Below are 19,406 nucleotides of genomic sequence, written 5' to 3'. Positions count from 1 at the left end.
AAACACTCAGTCACAAAGCCTCAGTCCATGTCCCTAGGGCAGACATTTTTCTTCAGGGCTATGCTAGTTTTCTGAAATACTGTCCCTGTTTCATTTTTGTCTTTTCAGGATTTTCTCTCAGTACTTTCTCTCCAGCTCAAACATGCATTAGAAGTTACCCTATTCAATTTTTTTTATCCATATTTCGAGTCCTTTGAGTAAATAAGATTATTTGGAATATTTATTCATCACTCTGACTTTGTACATTTTTTCTCAAAATAGACCTTGAACATGTATATATGTGTGTATAAATTTTCCATTCAGCAAATATACATTAGCTATTACTAGCTAGATACATGTCTTAATGATTTGCTAAACTATACATTTCTAATGAGGTTTACTGCTTGGAAGAAGAGTGATAAAATTTATAATAATGTTAATAATAATTTGTGTATATGTGTGTGTGTGTATATATATATATATATACACATTATGTGACCTATTAGTGACTGAAATAAGTGCTATGAGACTTCAGTAAAGTTTCATCTCAGTGGTCAATGCTCTTGTGTACATATTATACAAAGATTTCATCAGATATATGCTCTTTTGATTTGGGCCAGTAAGATATATAAAACTTTTTTATTTTTGAATTTAAAACGCAGAGAGGCTGTCGTGTTGCTGCACAGCACTGTGACCTACTGCTTGGGAAGACAGTATCCTCTGTTCTGATGGCTTCTCAGCTTTGCATCCAGTTTTCTACTGATGCATCATGGGAGGCAGCAGATGGTGGGACAGGTATTTGATGTCTGCCACTCACTTGGGAGACTCAAATGGAGTTCTGGGCTGCTAGCCTTGGCCTGTTCTAGTCTGGCTATTGCAGCCATCTAGAAGGTGAGCCAGTGGTTGAAAGATCTCTCTGTCTCTCTGCCTTTCAAGTAGATGAAAATAAATTATATCTAGGAGTAAAGCATATTCTTATCAGGAGTTGAGTAACTGATTCATAGCCTAATCTGACCTTCCAACTACTTCTATAAAGAAAGTGTTCTAAGAAAATGTACGCACTCATTTTTTTGCATATTATCTATTAGTACTTTCCTGCTACAATAGTAGATTAGTTGCAACAGAGACTTTATATGCTGCAAAGGCTAAAATATCCGAGGGGCAAGCTTTTGGCTCAGTGGTTGAAGCTACTTTGGGCACCTGCATACCATATTAAAATGAGAGTCCTGGCTCCACTTTTGTTGAGCTTCCTGCTAATGTGTACTCTGTGAGACAACAGATGACAGCCCAAGTGCTAGGTCCCTGCCACCCACATGGGAGACTCAGATTAAGTTCCAGGCTTCTGGTTTTGATATGGCCCAGTTCTGGTTGTTGTAGGCATTTGGGGAATGAACCATCAGATGGTAGATTGCATATTCTCACTCTCAAATCTTGTTCTATCTGCCATTCAAATCAATGTGAAAATAAATAACTGAAGAATAAAATAGTCACTGCAGTGTTGGTCAACACTCATACTAAATTATGTTCTGTATTGTAGAAATTTATACAGAAACTTTCTCTTTTAGCCTAGCTTTCTCCCTCTCATTTGCATATACTTAGATTTGATTTAGTAATTCTCACAACAAATATTTTTTTCATGTACTGCCTGTATGCTCATAGTTTATTTTGTGTTTCTTTCGTTGGAGATATCCTGAACCTATTCCTGTTTTTAAAATGTTTTAATTTTATTTAAGGTATACGAATTTCATTTCTTTTATATATATATACAATTTAGGAACATAGTGACTTCTCACCCTACCTTCCTTTCTACCTGTCCTCCCACTCTTCCACACTTCTTCCTCTTTCCTTTTATACTCCCTCCCTAAATTTTTACAATGATCTACTTTCACTTTACTTTATACTCATAAAACTAACCCTAAGTAAAGAATTCAACAAGTAGTAAAAAGAAAAAAGCAATATTCCTCAACAGTAGAGACAAGACTGTAAACAGTCATTGAATCTTAAAATGTCAATTTTATTCCTATATATTACATTTTTGGTACTCTATTAGTTACCACAGATCATGGAAAAACAAATGATATTTGTCTTTGGAGACTGGTTTATTCACTAAATATAATGGTTTTCAGTTGCATCTATTGTGTTGCAAAAGACAGGATTTAATTCTCTTTATGGCTGGTAGTATTCCACAGTGTATATATACCATAATTTCTATATCCAGTCATCAGGTGATGGACATCTGGGTTGATTCCATACCTTAGCTATTGTAAATTGAGCTGCAATAAACATGGGGGCACAGGTAAATGCTTTCATGCGCTGATTTCATTTCATTTGAGTAAATTCCCAGGAGCGGGATGGCTGAGTCATATGGTAGGATTGAAGTATCTCCATACTGTCTTCCACAGTAGCTGCACCAGTTTACATTCCTACCAAGTGGATTAGGGTGCCATTTCCCCCACATCTCTGCCAGCATTTCATTGTTGCATGTCCACATCTTCCACAACTGATCCCTGGCATCCCTCTTCCTTCTGTAGACTTTCCACTGCAGTTTTCTTGCCAGTTCTCCCCTGGGAATGCATTTCTTCCACAATTTCAGTGCTATTTTATATGGTCATGTTTGAAATAATATGATGTCCAGAATTATTTCTATTAATTTAATTCTAAGTTAATGATATTTGAATATAAAAACAAAAATAGGGGCAGGTATTGGGCCAGTTGAGATAGCCGCATCTAATATTGGGTGCCTGGGTTTGAGTACAGGGTCTCGCTCTAAATTCTAGCTTCCTGAAAGTGCGTGTACTCCCTGGCAGTCAGATTATGGTTTAAGAAGCTGGTTCCCTATCCTCCACAAGGGATAGTGGATTGGGTTCCTGGCTCCTGCTTCTGGACTTGGGCCCAGCCTGGGCTGTTAGTGAGCATCTGGGGCGTGAATGAACAGCTGGGAGCTCTGTCAGCTTGCCTGTCTGTCTGGCTCTTGAATAATTCATTGGTAAAAAAAGTTTTGCAAATATATTAGCACTTTCTTAAATTGATCAGATATTCTTGCATTCATTAAATTAAATATCGCATGTAAGCTGGGAAGGGCTTTAGATACTAAGCCATGTTATGTGCTAGTGCATGTATGTATACTTCAGCAGTGGGTGTTAACTCTAGTTCCCTAGAGTTATCTGGCATGTCGAGTGTCAGTCTAACTGCCTGAAATAACAATAGCATCTGTGTACTCTGTCCTGGGGAAAACTTGAGTCCAGCAAACTCGCTCACATACACAGCTGAATTTGATCAGCCACATCCCAGGAGTTTCTCTTTTGGTGATAGCTGATGACTAGTGGCTGGATATTGGAAAACACTCCTAGTTCTCATGTACAAAACGAAGACATGCTACACTGGGGAATTCACTGGATGTTGTAATGTTCTATTCAAAAATGAGAGCAGTTCTGTTTGTAGCAGTGTAAGATTGAAGGGTTCAGACTGATAGGAGACACATTCTTAGGGGAAATGGTTTGCTTCAACAATTATGGTTGTCCCACCATCCTTAGTTGTCAGTGAGAAGTGCTAGCAGGCATCATACATATAACCTGACTGAATTCAATAAAATTTAGGGATGTCAAAATCTGAATATTTGCAAGATATTGATGTAGCATGGAAGGACTAATGAGCTCAAATATATTGTAGAAGTTAACATTCTGTATACCTGATTACATCAGATACTTGATGACAAATAAAATAAGTAGACTCCACAAATGGAGTGAAGGAAGATACTTTGCAGAAGACAGTTGGACTGTCCATGTAGTTTAAAACAACATTTTTCAAATGTTCAAATAGTGGGTCATGAAGTCAATTCAGTGCAACAACTCTTTTGTGAATTGTATTCAATATTCAACTTAAAATAGGATAAAATATCAGAGTACTACATGTATATGTATATAGTTAGGTTAGATATTTGATTTTCGCTTCAGTTATATGCACACTAGGATATAGTTTTAAAGTATTGGGTCCTAGCTGAAATAATTTGTGAAGCACCTGTCTAAAAAAAGCAGAGGTATAAAATGAATACATTAATTCCACTGCCAGGGACAAAAGTGAATTTCAGTTGCATTTATGACTGTCACCATGGTGTGTCTGAACCAAACATAATCATAATTCTGACATTAATTATTAGGTTCCTAAAGATAGAAAACAAAAGGGCTTCAGATGGCAATACTATAACCCAGACCCTGTTTCCCTTCACCTTATAATCCTAATTTAAGGAAAATTGTAGAATGTAACATTAGAATATGTGGAAGGTAATCATTTCTGGCTATGGTAGCTTGAAAAGTTTCTATATAATAAAATATATTTATGATTAGTGAAGGCAACGAAGTCAACTCTTTAATATTTTTACTCATAAACATTAGAAAAATCTTCATGCCTCATATTTCCATGTCTTAAATAACTTATGTCCTGGCATTCCATGAAGGTGGGAAGCATTTCCTTTAGAGTTACCATCTGAAACTTCACTCTCCATGGGAAAGGGTAAAACAAACTTCCTCCTCCTCATTTATTCTGTGGCATACCTGGGTACTTGAGGAATGTTCATAGAAAATAGAATTAAAGGGTGCATTTTATATTTGTACAAAAATTGAAATATATGCACACATTTATAGTAAGCAAAATTATTACCAGTGGGATCCATGCTAATGCATTGTTACTTTTAAAGGTAGTTAGTGGGGAAAACAACTGAATGGGTATTGGTTTGGTTAAAATAGCTATATTTCCATTTTGTTAGGAAAATTATTTGGTTTTTGTTTTCCATTATTTACTTAGTTTGCTGCCATTTTATCCTTTTCCAGGAGATTGCATCAACAGTTTGAAAGTTATAAGGAACAAGTGAGAAAAATAGGGGAAGAAGCACGACGTTACCAAGGCGAGCACAAAGATGATGCTCCTACGTGTGGAATCTGTCATAAAACAAAGTTTGCTGATGGGTGTGGCCATCTCTGTTCATATTGCCGTACCAAGTTCTGTGCCCGATGTGGAGGCCGGGTGTCTCTTCGATCGAACAACGTAAGTGTCCTGTGAACACAGAGGGTGCTGTGAATGTGGTTGAAAACCATTTGTCCTCCCAAGCATGAAAACATAGGCATGTTATAAAGCCAACATACACATAGATAGATGATATGTTTTCTCCCCTAATTTTCCATGTTTTACATAAAATTCTATAGTGTCATAAGGATGAAAATAATTAGTAAAGGTTCCTTCCAAATACATGACCCTTAATGAATGAGTCCTACTAAAAACCAGCAGAATACCTGGAAAGTAAATGTATTTTCTGAATAATATAGTAAATGTAGATTTAGTATCATCATAAATTATATACAGCTCCTAAAAGCTGTTATGGCCAGTTTTTCCTGTAGAAATGCTAAATTAGCTTCTGCAACATTAGTTTTCAGACTGAATGAAGGTAAAATACAGGATTAACTGTGGGCCATTTAATTTAACTCAAGATTATATATTACAGTGACTAACCTCTATGAGAGCAATTTCAGATTTAATATGTTAAAGACGTATAGCACCAAATTTATCTCATGGGAATTATGTGCATATTTAAAGAGTGTGTCAAATATGTGTTTTGATTTTGAGATTTGCACGTCTCCTTTTCTTCTCTATGAGATATATTGTCATCTAGTGTCCTATTTGACATAAATAAAGGCCACTTCTCTGTTATGCTTTGAAATTTACAATTTTTGATATTAGTTGTATTAGTAGAATAATTGTAGTACTTAGTTGAGTATACAGTTTAATGTTGCACTTTAGCATATCCTGTATATTAGCATATAGAATTACTTAGAGAAATGTGGGTGATTTTTTTTGATACAGCTCTGCAGCATAATTCAGAACAGTTATGATTATCATATACCTAAAGAGAGCCCAGTGCTTCTTTACAGAATTTTTCGTATTATCAAGCCAAAAATAGAATATAATGCAATGTTATATTTTAAAATAATATGAAAGCTTTAAGCATTTGAATGTTTTTCAAGTCTGGAAGACCACAGTTTTGACTGCAGTTAAAATTAAACAAGCCTGCCAATTGACATTGTATTCTTTGGTAATCTGAGTTATAAGCATGATAATCTAAAACTCCCTTCAAATATAATTAAGGCTGTCAGTATGATAGATACAGTTGATGCTTTAAGGTGAGACAGTTTTTCTATCTGTGGGTTTGTGAAAATAATTAATTTATCTGAACAACACTTTCCCTCTCTATGAAACTGGATAGTAACAATTACTCTGTATGGGTATTGTGAGAACTAAATAAAAAATAATTAAAATACATGCATATTTAATCTAGTTTTAGGTTGGATTCTTAAGATTACATAGGTTTTTCTTTTCCCATTCTAAAAGTGATTTGTTTGAGTAAATTTTCACATGCAACCTTAAAGTCTTTCTAGAACAAGCAGGGTTATTAAGATGGTTTCTGGTACATAGAAAGTACACAAAACTTACTTGTTAGTTTCTCCTTTATTCGTTGTTCCCAAATGCACTATTTTGGAATGAATTCTCACAGGTGAGACATGGAGATGATGTTCAAAATATGTATCAACCCCTTTGGTAAGGGCACCACTCGTTTTGAAAAGCTGCTGGCAGAGAAGAAGGAGGTGTCTGTCAGCTGAGTGTGGGTACTGGCTGAGCACCCACAGCTGTTGAATGCTTTTAACCTCCCATTACAGGTTTCAGGCAAGCCAAGAGCAATATTATCAACTAGTGATTTACTGAAATCATTAGGGCCAGTCTCAGGTTATGAAATGGAAAAGTGTTTAAAGAAAATTGAGTAAGAAGGTGCTTATACTTTGGAGACAACACACAAACGAATCATAGTCCATGGGTTTCTAAACCCATCTAACCTCGGAAAATCATTTAAAAAGAACTAAATGAAATAAAGCACAAGATAAATATTTCATCTTGGGCATAAGATAAAAAGTTATATAAACATATAAAGTGTGGTTTTCCTCTCATAAATTTTGCAATTAGTATCACAAATTACTATTGTTTGTGGAATCATATGCAATGAATTTTTTATTTACTACAAGTGTTTCCTATTCTAAGGTTTTTTTTTTTCAAATTAGGACTATATATAGTTTATAGTAATTTAATTCAAATTATTCCTATAATTTTGGGCATTTTAATACAATATTTTCAAAAATAGGTGGACTACATGTGGTAGTGAATTAGTCACCCTTTCTGAAGAATATTTTAAATACAGATTTAGTAATCCAAATCCTAAAAATTTAGGAAATTATTGTGCCCAACTCATGCATTTCCAGTGAAGGACTGGACAATGCCTATTTTAAGGAAGAATAAACATTTGCTTTCCAAAATACCAATGTTTTAGCATTTTAAAGAAATGTTTCATTGGTTTTTTTTGTAACCAATTCGTTAATATGTGGCTCATATTTTTCTTCTTTTTTTTTTCTTCTCTCTCTACTCTGCTTCCTTGGATGCTTTCCCAAAGGAGGACAAAGTGGTTAGAATCCATGCTTTCTTTTCTATAATTTGTTATTATATTGTCGTGAACTTTATTAAGTGAATATTACACCTAGTGTTGTTAATCACTATATTTCGGAAATATATGAAGGAGAAGTTCATTCCTGGTTCTTATAAAATAAAAATAAGGTGGACATAGATATGAGTATTACAGAATTTAATAAAGTCTTTAATAGGTACAATTTGAGCAATGAGGACCCTGAGATTTTAATATAATTTATATCAGTATGAGCTTATTTGTCTTTTTGGCTCTTAGAATTTTGATGATTATTCCATTACTTTCAAGAACAAGAAATTCTCATGGGCTCTGCGTTGCTCAGCATGCATTAGATGCATATGCAGGTGATTTTAACCTTTATTGCAGAAGGAATGGAATGTAGTGACTTAGTGGAAATAACAGATCAAATTCAAATCAAGAGCTCGAAATATAATTTCCTTTCTATATAACAAAAGTAGCAGAGTTGTCATATTGAACACGTTTTTCCCCTTTCTTTTTCCTCATGCATGGAAATCACACCTCAGGGAAGTCAAAGTCACTTTGAACTGTTATTAGCTATAGAAACCATGGTGACAATTGTTGAGAAAACAGATTCAAGTGGGACTTCAGTCAGCTCTTCCTTTGTATACATACTGTACACCTTCTTCTGGTGTAAATTATAACTTACAGCTCATAAATTTCCAAATATGAGACTGAGGAAATGAGTATTTTGGAGTTAAGTGTATCGACTCAGTTGCTTGTGTTCAAATTTTTTAAAGCTTAAGTGATATATTGCAGTGCATAATTAGCAAGCATGAATAATGTTAATCTGTGTTGTTAAATTTGATGCTAGTGGTTTTTTTCCTATGAAAAAGAGGTCAGGTTGAAAAAAGATGTAGTCTATGTTCAATAATTTTTTAATTGTACTGTTGGTGGTATGTGGGATCATGATAGAGGATATTATTTTTATGCAGCCATGTACTGTGTTAGCGAAAATATAAGATATCCACTTGTAGTTTCATGAATATTTTAATTTGGATACTTCCACATGTGAATGTGGATAATTGTAAATTCCTTTGAAGATTAAAGGTATAAGTAAATAATGGATGATAAGTAAATATTATAAAGAGTTAGTGGTAACACTGTAGCTATTCCTGTAGAGTTGGCAAGATTCACTGTCCCTTCGACAGCACTTCCTGTAATGGTAGTTTATCTGTGCTTATTATCATTACCGACTGCATAGTCAGAATTAAGATGGATTTTATGGTTCTCAGAAAAAAACAGTAAACTGCAAAATACAATCACTTTCAATTGTTTTCTTCACTGTAATTAAAAGTGTACCCTATTTTTAGGTACATAGTCATATTTCTTAAAAATCTTTTTAGTCAACTGAGGAAGTTCAGTGAATTGCCTTTCCACTCGATGGGTACTGAAACCAGATCTTTGTCTTACTCATCTTCAAGAGAATAACCAACTATTAAGCAAAGTACTTGATTGCCAGTCCTTTCCTTATTCCTCTAAGCTCTATTTTTGATAGAAAAATTATAATCAACAGTGTGTGTGTATGTGTGTGTGTGTGTGTGTGTGTAGGTATGGAAAGAGAAATAAGGATGAATAAAAATGTTATGAAAGAAGTCTTAATCTTGATCAATTTAATAATAAAGTATACTTGGTCTAAATTGGTGAAATAAGATACTACATTATGTGATATATAAATCAAAGGATAGCTAATTTATAAATATTGCCTTTACTAAGTCTAAGAATATACTAACTGCTTTTACTATCCATCAATATTTTATTCTAAGATTTTCCCTTACCACAAATCATATCTGCTAATGACCTGTGTTGTAGACTGGAGTGAGTGTACATACCTGGATTTATTCCAAGTTCTTGTCTAGGTGTGAGAGAATTGAAAGCAAAGATATAGACAGGGCAAGAATGGAAACAGAATTTATTCAACGACATTATAGAGATTGCACACACTCAGAAATGAATGGGAAAACCTCCTCTTTGTGGAGAGAGGGAGTCTTCTGCCACTGCTTCTACCCCTGCTGTATGTTCACCCAAGTTCAAGTTGATCCCTTTATTCGGTAGGAGGTGTTGCCCTAACTGAATATATAGTGGGACAGAATTTGAGCTGGTTCATGATCGCGTCATGATCTCTGAGAAAGTTTCATAGTGTCTCCTTCCGGTGCTCAGAATACACGTGTTCAGCATGATGTCTTCTGCATAATGGAGCAGGCTCAGGAGCATCATAAGAAAGAGAGTGTGTAAGGGGGTGGGGCTTCAGCAGTGTGTGCACTAGCTCCCCACCTAGCCCACATCACTTGCAAGATTGAGTACTTGTTCATAAATAAATTGTTTTCATAAAGAATAAATTTGCAATAGCCACAAATGGTAGTTTAGAATAGGAAAGTATTTTGTACAAGTGCTTACTCTCATTAGTAAAATTCTATTTTTTTTACTTCATTGAAAACCATCTTTTTAAGCCTAAGTATTTAGGGATACTGTAAAATTCCATTCCCCATAGCTGTTTAAATTGCTTTTATCTTTGTTGTATTCTCTATTTGGTGGTAGCATATTGAATTTAGATAGCTCCCTTGATAACATTAGCACTTTGCTTCCACAAAGCCAGCTGAATTGAATCCTCCAAATTCAGTTTCTTTGGGATTTCCTATAACTTTTCATCAGTATTTATCTTTGTGGATGGTGATGATTACTTATGAGTATAGCAACTAATAAAAGACTTACTACTATTTTTAGTTTATATGTATTTTCATAAAAGATGTGTCAGGCTTATAAGTTATGAATATTTAATAATAAATTTCCCATTACTCTGGAAAATGGCACTGTATCATTTTCTGATTCTTTCAAAATGTGAATACTGCCTATCTTTTAAAGATCATTGTGAAAGTTGATTTTTATACAAAAGCAATAATTGATGCATTATGTTTATGAGGTCACAGTTTTGAAAATTGGTTTTGAGAATTGTTTAGTGGTGCTTGTTTTTAGAATTATGTTAAACTACATGTGAAGAAACATTTTTTTATAGAAAAAGTATTAAGGGTAGGGTGGAGTGGGGTAGGATAGAGTACATTCTGAATTTGAAACTGATTTTATCACATATAAGGTATTATCTATAGGATAATGATTTTTTTTTTTTTTTTTTTGGCCAGGCAGAGTTAGACAGTGAGAGAGACAGACACAGAGAGAGTTATAGACAGTGAAAGACAGAGAGAAAAGTCTTCCTTCCGTTGGTTCACTCCCCAGTGGCCGCTACAGCTGGTGCTGCACTGATCCAAAGCCAGGAGCCGGGTACTTCCTCCCGGTCTCCCATACAGGTGCAGGGACCCAAGCACTTAGGCCATCCTCCACTGCCCTCCCAGGCCACATCAGAGAGCTGTACTGGAAGAACAGCAACCAGGACTAGTACCTGGCACCCCAACTGGGACTAGAACCCGGGTTGCCGGCACCGCAGACGTAGGATTAGCCTAGTGAGCCACCGTGCCGGCCAGGATGATTGATTCTTAACAGTATAAAAGTAATTCCCTGTCTTAAATACCAGGTGATGATTTTTTTCTTCTCAGTAGGATTAGATAAAGGCAGGCAAGTCAGTGGAATCATACCTATTTAAAAATGATTTGCATGATTGCATTAAATATTTTTATTATGCAAAATTCTCATAGATACCCATTTTTAGTCCAAGGCAGTTTGAAGCATGACATCATAATTTATAACCTTTAGTCTTTTGAAAAAGACATTATAGAATTTGTCTAGAATGACTTTTCTGTTTTCTTTATTTTCTAGATGCTTTGGTGAACTGGCAGAAATTATCTTAGAGATTCTTCCCAGGAAGACAATATAGACCAATATAGAAAAATGTATAAATATATAAAAATAAGTCAATAAGGAAATTCAGGATATTGCAAGGGGAGAGCTTAAATTAAGCAGTTTGATTGATGAGATTTCTGTAGGTGTCTTTTCTGGTTTGTTGAGCTCACCCCATAGGGGAATAAGACATCAAGTTGCAAATTGTTTTTATGTAAGATAATTCAGAAACCTAAGAGTTTTTTTTTTTTAATTAAAATCAGTTTTCTGAATTTGATACACTGGGTTTCACTCTAAATCTCTTGCATTCAGCATTGATGTTCTGACAATTTTGCAATACTTAACCATTATTAGGAAGTTTGGAGTCCTGTTTAGTATTAGTTTTGTTTCCCACTCCGCCGCCCCATCTTCTTTTAATACAATAAAATACCTGTTTCAGAAAATTATTTTTCGTAGCCGGCGCCTTGGCTCACTTGGCTAATCCTCCGCCTTGCGGCGCCGGCACACCAGGTTCCAGTCCCGGTGGGGGTGCCGGATTCTGTCCCGGTTGCCCCTCTTCCAGGCCAGCTCTCTGCTGTGGCCCGGGAGTGCAGTGGAGGATGGCCCAAGTCCTTGGTCCCTGCACCCCATGGGAGACCAGGATAAGTACCGGGCTCCTGCCATCGGATCAGCACGGTGCGCTGGTCGCAGTGCAGCAGCCATTGGAGGGTGAACCAACGGCAAAGGAAGACCTTTCTCTCTGTCTCTCTCTCACTGTCCACTCTGCCTGTCAAAAAAAAAAAAAAAAAAAAGCCTAAGAGACCATTATAATTTTTCAAATCCTTGTTAAATAAGGATCTGTAGGACTAACGGGGCTACAGATGGGTATAGAAAATTAGCCTTTTCTAGTATAAGGAAAGGCCATGGTAGGAACAGTTTTCACTAAGAGGAGGACCACAGTGTAGACAAGCTTCCCGATGTTTTGTGAATGTAGTTTGTCATGTCTCTTGTTTACACACCTATAAGTGGAACTTACGGGTCATGTAATGACTCTGTGTTTAACATTAAAGAACTGTAAAACTTTCCTCAAGGAATTGCACAACAATGAATCAGGATTACAGCTTTTCCACATGTCTGTCAATTCCTGTTTTGTTTGTCTTTGATTGATAGACACCATGTTGCATGTAAAAGTGAAATGGTATCTTCTTCTCATTTTCGGAAAGGTATTTTAAAACTGAAGTTATCAAACAAGTTTGATATATCTCCAATGATTTACTTTCTCTCTTATATAAAATTTGTGTTTCTAAGTTAGCAATTTTTTGTGAATAAGTACTTCTGAAAGGCTGCCAAATTGGAAATGTTAGAATCCATATCTTTTCTAAGAATTCTTTGTTTCTCTGTTAGAATTATATAGTATTTATTAATCTATATTTTGATCAGAATCAATGAAATATGAAATTTAATATAACAGAATATACTGTTTGGGCTAACTACCTATAGATATAGAAACAAGCAAAAATTTTTAAAAAATATGTATTTTCATTTATGTGAGAGGTAGTCAGACAGACAAAGATCTTCCATCCATTGGTTTAATCCACAAATGATTGGGCCCAATGGAAGCCAGAGACCTGGAACTCAATCCTGATCGCCCCTGTGAATGAAGGTACCCAAGTACTTAAATCATCTCTTGCTGCCTCCCAGGGTGCATGTTAACAGAAAACTAGAGTTGGAATTGGGACTCTGTTATGGAACACAGGTGTCCCAAGAGACATCAACTGCTATGCCAAATGCCTGCCCCCAAAAAAGCAGTTTTTATGAGTCACTGAAGTTTTTTAAACAGAGAAAGAGAACTAGCAGCTTCAAGTTTACGTCTCAGCCATATGTCTAAAATTAACACACAAAATTAAGCCTATACCTTAAAAGGCTGTTCCATTATGGTGTAAGCTGTTTTATATAGACACACATAAAGACTAACAGCCAGGCTTTATGTCAGTAGCCTTTCAACTTTCAATTAATCACTGATGTTTGCCATCCAACAGGTTTCGTCATCAGATTCCTCATCATTGCTACCATTAGTGTAGATAACATTATAGTCATAAGCCTATTTAGCCTTGCAGTTTAGTCATTCTAGCTCTCTTATAGTTGCCACTTAGAAGGTATATCTTTTTCCCTCTCCTCTCCTTTTACTCTTGTAGTTACCTTTAAGTCCAAAATATGTCTGCTGCAGATGTATTACACTTGAGTCTTGTGTTTTATTTTTGTTTTTTGCATGTTGTTTTGTTTCATTTTATCTAGTCTGAAAGTCTCTGCCTTTGGTTTGGATTCTTTAACTCAATTGTATTCTCTTATTATTGCTATAATTTATTTAATTTTATTTTTTCCCATTGTTTATTCCTCTATTCCAAATTTCTTGCTGCCTTTTGCATTAAATGTGAATTTTCTGTCAAATATTGGTTCTTTCAGTGATTTACTCACTGTAATTATTCAGTTATTTTCTTAGCAGCTTTAGTTTTCAATATACAGCTTATAATCTATTTCACATTTACACTATGTTAATCCTATTGAGAAATAGAAATGTTAATTCTATATAGCTCTAGACCCTGGTACCTTTTTCTGTGCTGTTATTTTTATATTTTTTCATGTCTATGTAATAATAAGACCAATAATGTAGTTATAATTCTTACTTTACATAAACTTATGCCTTTTTAAAGATGCTGAAAAAAGAAATGAGAGCAAACATATATTTTTAGGGTCTGTTTTATTAATATTCATATTTACTACTTTTGGTTCTCTTCATTTCTTCCTGTGGATTCAAGTTACCATCTGGTGTCATTTCCTTGCTTAACACAATATTACTTCCACCCACTTCCTTTGTGCTATTATTGTCAAATATATTCAATTTTTATGTCATATTCTCAACAGTACTACCATGGGAATATTGTCTTATACAATTTTTTGAAAATATTTTAAGAGAACAAAGGAAGAGAAATGTGAAATTTACTTTTCTACTTACCAATGTAATTATTTTTATTGGTATCCTTTGTCTATGTGGATTCACATTACTGTCAAGTATTACTTTCAACATCAAGAACCTGTTTAATATTTATTTAAGATGGATCTTCTATAAATTATTATAATTATTACCAGCTTTTGTTTATCTTGTAATGTCTTTATTTCACCTTTGCTTTTGAAAGATTGCTTTTCTGAGTATAAGACTGTTTAGTGATAGCTTTTCCCCCCTTTGAACACATAGGGAATCATCCCACTGCCTTCTAGTCCTGGTTGCTTTTAATTAAGATGTTGGCTGTTTGCCTTATTAAGTTTCTGCAGTACATCTTGAATCAGTTGTCTCATGCTTTTATTAAGAATTTCTCTTTGTCTTTCAATAATGACAAGGATGTGCATGTATCTGGATAAGAATCACTTTGTTTTCCTCCAAACTGGAGGATGTTGAGTTTCTTAGGTATGTATATTACAGGTTTCCATCATTTTAAGAATTTTTCAGTCATTGTAGTAAATCTGGAGACTTATCCCTAACCCCATTCATAAGACGTGGTTTGGTTTGGTTTGGGTTAGTTGTATATTGGCTTCTACACTTGTTTACAGAGATGGTTGTACTATTTCAATGAAGTCTCTTTCCCTTCAGTGAACAGCCTCTGATGATTATTGCTCTCCGGCTCAGCCTGGGCTTCATAGATCACTCTGATCATCTCATTAGGAAAACAGTAATTTTAACCAAGCTGTCTTTGACTGTTTCACTCTTTTCCTCTTTCCCCTGTTGAATTTGCATCTGTTCTGACATCAACTGTCAGCCTCAACCAATTGCTTGGCAGATGATTATATTGTTTTCAATAATATGCTGGTGTGTCAATTTCCCAGTAGTCTGATTCAATTAAATATTGGATCCTTTGCATTGTTAATCTTTGAAGCAGTTTTTAAAAAAATAATTTATTTTGTATTAATATAAAGCAGGTAGATTTTATGTAGTTTATAGATAAAATTCTAAGAATATAATGGTATTTTGCTCCCTCCTTTCTTCCCTCCAAACCTCTCTCCCTCCTTCTGTTCTCCTTTACTTATTTAATTTTTGTGATAACATATTTTTAATTTATTTTCTAGTTACAAGCTCAATGCTGCTTTAAATAAAGAATTAAGCAAGCAAGTAGTAGAAAGACCACTGTTCAATAGGAATACAGGGGCTATAAACAATAATCAAATCCCAAGGTGCCAATTTCACTCATATACTTTTTTAAACTTATAATTGGCTACCACAAATAAGAGAAAACATTTGGTATTTTGGTTTATTTCACTAAGCATAATGGCCTCCAGTTATATCTGTTTTGCTGTGGTTGAGTAGTATTCCACCATGGGTATAGGCACCATGTTCTTTATCCAATCATCAGTTGATAGATATCTAGGATGATTCCATAGCTTAGTTATTGTGAATTGAGCTGCTATAAACATAGTGGTACAGATAACTCTTTCATAAGCTGATTTCATTGCTTTTGGGTATATTCCCAGGAGTGGGATGACTAGGTCATATGGTAGATTTATTTTCAGATTTCTGAGGAATCTCCATACTGTGTAGTTGTAGTCCACATTCCCATCAAAAGTGTATTAGGATTCCTGTTGCTCCACATTCTTGTCAGCACTTGTTATTTTTGGTTTTTGGATGATAACCTTTCTACAGGGGTGAGGTTTATATGCATTTTATTTACATTTCCCCAATGGCTGGTGATCTTGAGCATTTTTCATTATATGCTAGCCTTTTGTATTGCATCTATTGAAAAATGCCTATTCATGTTCTTTGCCCATTTCTTCACTGGATTATTTGGTTGTTGTTGAGTTTCTCGAAGTCCTTATATATTCTAGATATGAATTCTTTATCAGATGCATAGTCTGCAAATACTTTCTTCTATTTTGTTGTTTCTTCTTTGTTGAGTGTTTCCTTTGCTGCATGGAAGCTTCTTAGCTTAATGTAATCTCAGTTTTCTGTTTTTACTTTTATTGCCTGTTTCTGGAGTCTTATCCAAGAAGTCTTTGCTGTAGCCAATGTTTTGCAGCACTTACCCTATGTTTCCTCTAGAAATTTGATGATTTGAGGTCTGAGGTTTAGATCTTTGATCATTATGAGTTGATTTTTAGGTAGGGTGTAAAGTAGGGGTCTTGTTTCATACTTCTACATGCAGAGATCCAATTTTCCCAGCACCATTTGTTAAAGAGACTGTCCTTTCTCTAGTTTTTAGCTCATTTGTCAAAGACAAGTTGGTTGTAGATACATGGAATAATTTCTGGGATTTTTATGCTGTTCCATTGGTCCACATGAATCTTGCTCTAATTTTAGGCTCTTTTTAGCTAGATGTCTTTTTGTTTATTTTGTTAAATTTCCAGCTTTTCTACAGTTTTCATTTGTTGCTATTGTGGAGTTAGCATTCTCTTCTCAGTCACCAAAAAAAAAAATCTCTATTGTTTTTGAATGAATGCTGTACTTGAAATTTTCCAACCTCTGTTCCAAATAGTCAGTTTCTTTAGAAAAAGCTACAGAGCTATCATCTGCCTCTCTTTCTGATCTGTACCTCTGCGTTACTCAGATAGGCACAACTCAGATAGAATACCCTGATCCATGAATGGCCCACTGGATAGAATCAGTATCTCCTGTTCATCCTTACTTGCTTTTCCTGGTACAGAACCTCCACCCTACAGGAAAGCTGGGGCAAGTAATATTAGAGTCCAGTATTCTTGCCTTCCTGCACTACCTGAAGTGGAACTTCAATTGGGAGCCAGTGGAAAATGGAATCTTCCAAACACTCATTTCCATTAACCTACAGCAGAGTTTCTGGAACAATAGAGATTCTATAAATGGGGATCAGAAATGTTGATAGTCTTCCTGCGTGCAGTTACTGGTCCTTTACTGGGAACTGGTGAGAGAGTGCCCATGTTCTCAGCTGTACCCAACTAAAACCCAGAAGAATGCCATCTTGCTGAGCCACAGGGGAGAAGAAGGGTAGCTGATTGTGCTTCAGTGGCCAAAGCCTCTTACTGTTCTTACAGAAATTTAAGAGTTTCTTTAATTTATGTTTCTCCCATCTACCATATACCCTTCAGACAAGAGACTTTAATTGATTGTTTTATGAAATCCTTTTTTTATCAGTTGTGGTTCTTTTGCTAAGAAAGGGGGTTTGCAGAGCTTCTCACATAATCATTCTAGAAGAGATACTTAAATAGAATCATCATAATACTCTGTTAATTCATTCATTCACTTATTAATTCATTATTCATTTTTATTAATTTTTTACTTGTAGGTTTTTCTGCCAGCAGGAATCTCCTATGTATTTGATTATTTTTTCAATCAAAATTATTATCTCAATCTTTACAATAAATGAAATTTTGAAAGCAATGCCGCATATTATTTTTCTATTCAACTTAATATAAAAGTTATTTGGTATTCAGGAAAAATCAGTTATATTTAATAACTAAGCTAACTTTTGCTTAACCAAGCAGCAGCCACCAAAGTTAACTATGATAATTAAAAGAAAAGTTTATTCTCTTGGTAACATGTTCAGGCATTCATTTGCTTATTTATGAAACTTTTTATTCTAGTTTATCATAAAATCGTTAGGTTCAATGGTCAATATAGAATTCTTTTCTTCTACAAGCTTATTGTTTAATAAATTTAGAATAAAAGTATGTATCAATTTGTAGGTATGTATAGTATAAATAAAATGCGCTATTGAAGCATAATAATTTTATTGAATGTTATATTAAAGAATAATAGCATACCCTAAAACTCCCTTCTAGTATACAGGATGACAAGTGCCTGGTAATTCCATAAATATTCCTGCTGAAATCTTTTAGTGCTATAAGCTTGTTGTTTATATTTACTTTTTTTTTTTTTTTTTTTTTTTGACAAGCAGAGTGGACAGTGAGAGAGAGAGACAGAGAGAAAGGTCTTCCTTTTGCTGTTGGTTCACCCTCCAATGGCCGCCGTGGCCGGCATGCTGCGGCTAGCGCACCGCGCTGATCCGATGGCAGGAGCCAGGTGCTTCTCCTGGTCTCCCATGGGGTGCAGGGCCCAAGCACTTGGGCCATCCTCCACTGCCTATCCCGGGCCATAGCAGAGAGCTGGCCTGGAAGAGGGGCAACCGGGACAGAATCCAGCACCCTGACCAGGACTAGAATCCGGTGTGCTGGCGCTGCTAGGTGGAGGATTAGCCTAGTGAGCTGCGGCACCGGCCTATATATACTTTTAAGACAAAAGTCTAATAGACCATAACTACTCCTCATCTTCCATTTAATAAAGAAGCTTTGTAGATATTTTAAAATCTTTGAAAAAATGGTTCTAAATTTATGCGTAATTTTGCACTTACTTAAAAAACTTTATTTTTCTGTACCAGTACCATGCTGTTTTAATTACAACTGCCCTGTAGTATGTCCTGAAATCTGGTATTGTGATGCCTCCGGCTTTGTTTTTGTTGTACAAGATTGTTTTAGCTATTCGAGGTCTCTTGTGCCTCCATATAAATTTCAGCACCATTTTTTCCAGATCTGAGAAGAAGGTCTTCGGTATCTTGATTGGTATTGCATTGAATCTGTAAATTGCTTTTGGGAGAATGGACATTTTGATGATATTGATTCTTCCAATCCATGAGCATGGAAGATTTTTCCATTTCTTGGTATCCTCTTCTATTTCTTTCTTTAAGGTTTTGTAATTTTCATCGTAGAGATCTTTAACGTCTTTGGTTAAGTTTATTCCAAGGTATTTGATTGTTTTTGTAGCTATTGTGAATGGGATTGATCTTAGAAGTTCTTCCTCAGCCATGGCATCGTCTGTGTATACAAAGGCTGTTGATTTTTGTGCATTGATTTTATACCCTGCTACTTTGCCAAACTCTTCTATGAGTTCCAATAGTCTCTTAGTAGAGTTCTTTGGGTCCCCTAAATACAGAATCATGTCATCTGCAAAGAGGGATAGTTTGAGTTCTTCCTTCCCAATTTGTATCCCTTTAATTTCTTTTTCTTGCCTAATAGCTCTGGCTAGAACCTCCAGAACTATATTGAATAGCAGTGGTGAGAGTGGGCATCCCTGTCTGGTTCCAGATCTCAGTGGAAATGCTTCCAACTTTTC

At 35.2% G+C, this 19,406-nt stretch overlaps 1 protein-coding gene across 36 annotated transcripts in view; it reads left to right on the top strand.

Annotated features, from left to right (window-relative positions):
* Nucleotides 1-19,406, top strand: part of RIMS1 (regulating synaptic membrane exocytosis 1) — a 532,587-nt gene that overhangs the window by 213,813 nt on the left and 299,368 nt on the right. For 34 of the 36 annotated variants that reach the window (XM_089333027.1, XM_051854555.3, XM_051854559.3 and 31 more), the window contains 2 exons: nucleotides 4,806-5,019; nucleotides 7,466-7,477. In XM_089333027.1, the coding sequence (XP_089189153.1) occupies nucleotides 4,806-5,019; nucleotides 7,466-7,477 (226 nt within the window). The remainder of the gene's footprint in view (nucleotides 1-4,805; nucleotides 5,020-7,465; nucleotides 7,478-19,406) is intronic. The other 2 variants (XM_089333025.1, XM_089333024.1) reach the window with 1 other exon arrangement.

The sequence above is a fragment of the Oryctolagus cuniculus genome, chromosome 5 (assembly GCF_051225735.1).
Source record: "Oryctolagus cuniculus isolate XC-2025 breed Fujian yellow rabbit chromosome 5, ASM5122573v1, whole genome shotgun sequence".
NCBI classification, from domain to species: domain Eukaryota; kingdom Metazoa; phylum Chordata; class Mammalia; order Lagomorpha; family Leporidae; genus Oryctolagus; species Oryctolagus cuniculus.
Note: the sequence above shows the minus strand (reverse complement) of the source record. Positions and strands in the feature narration are given on the sequence as shown.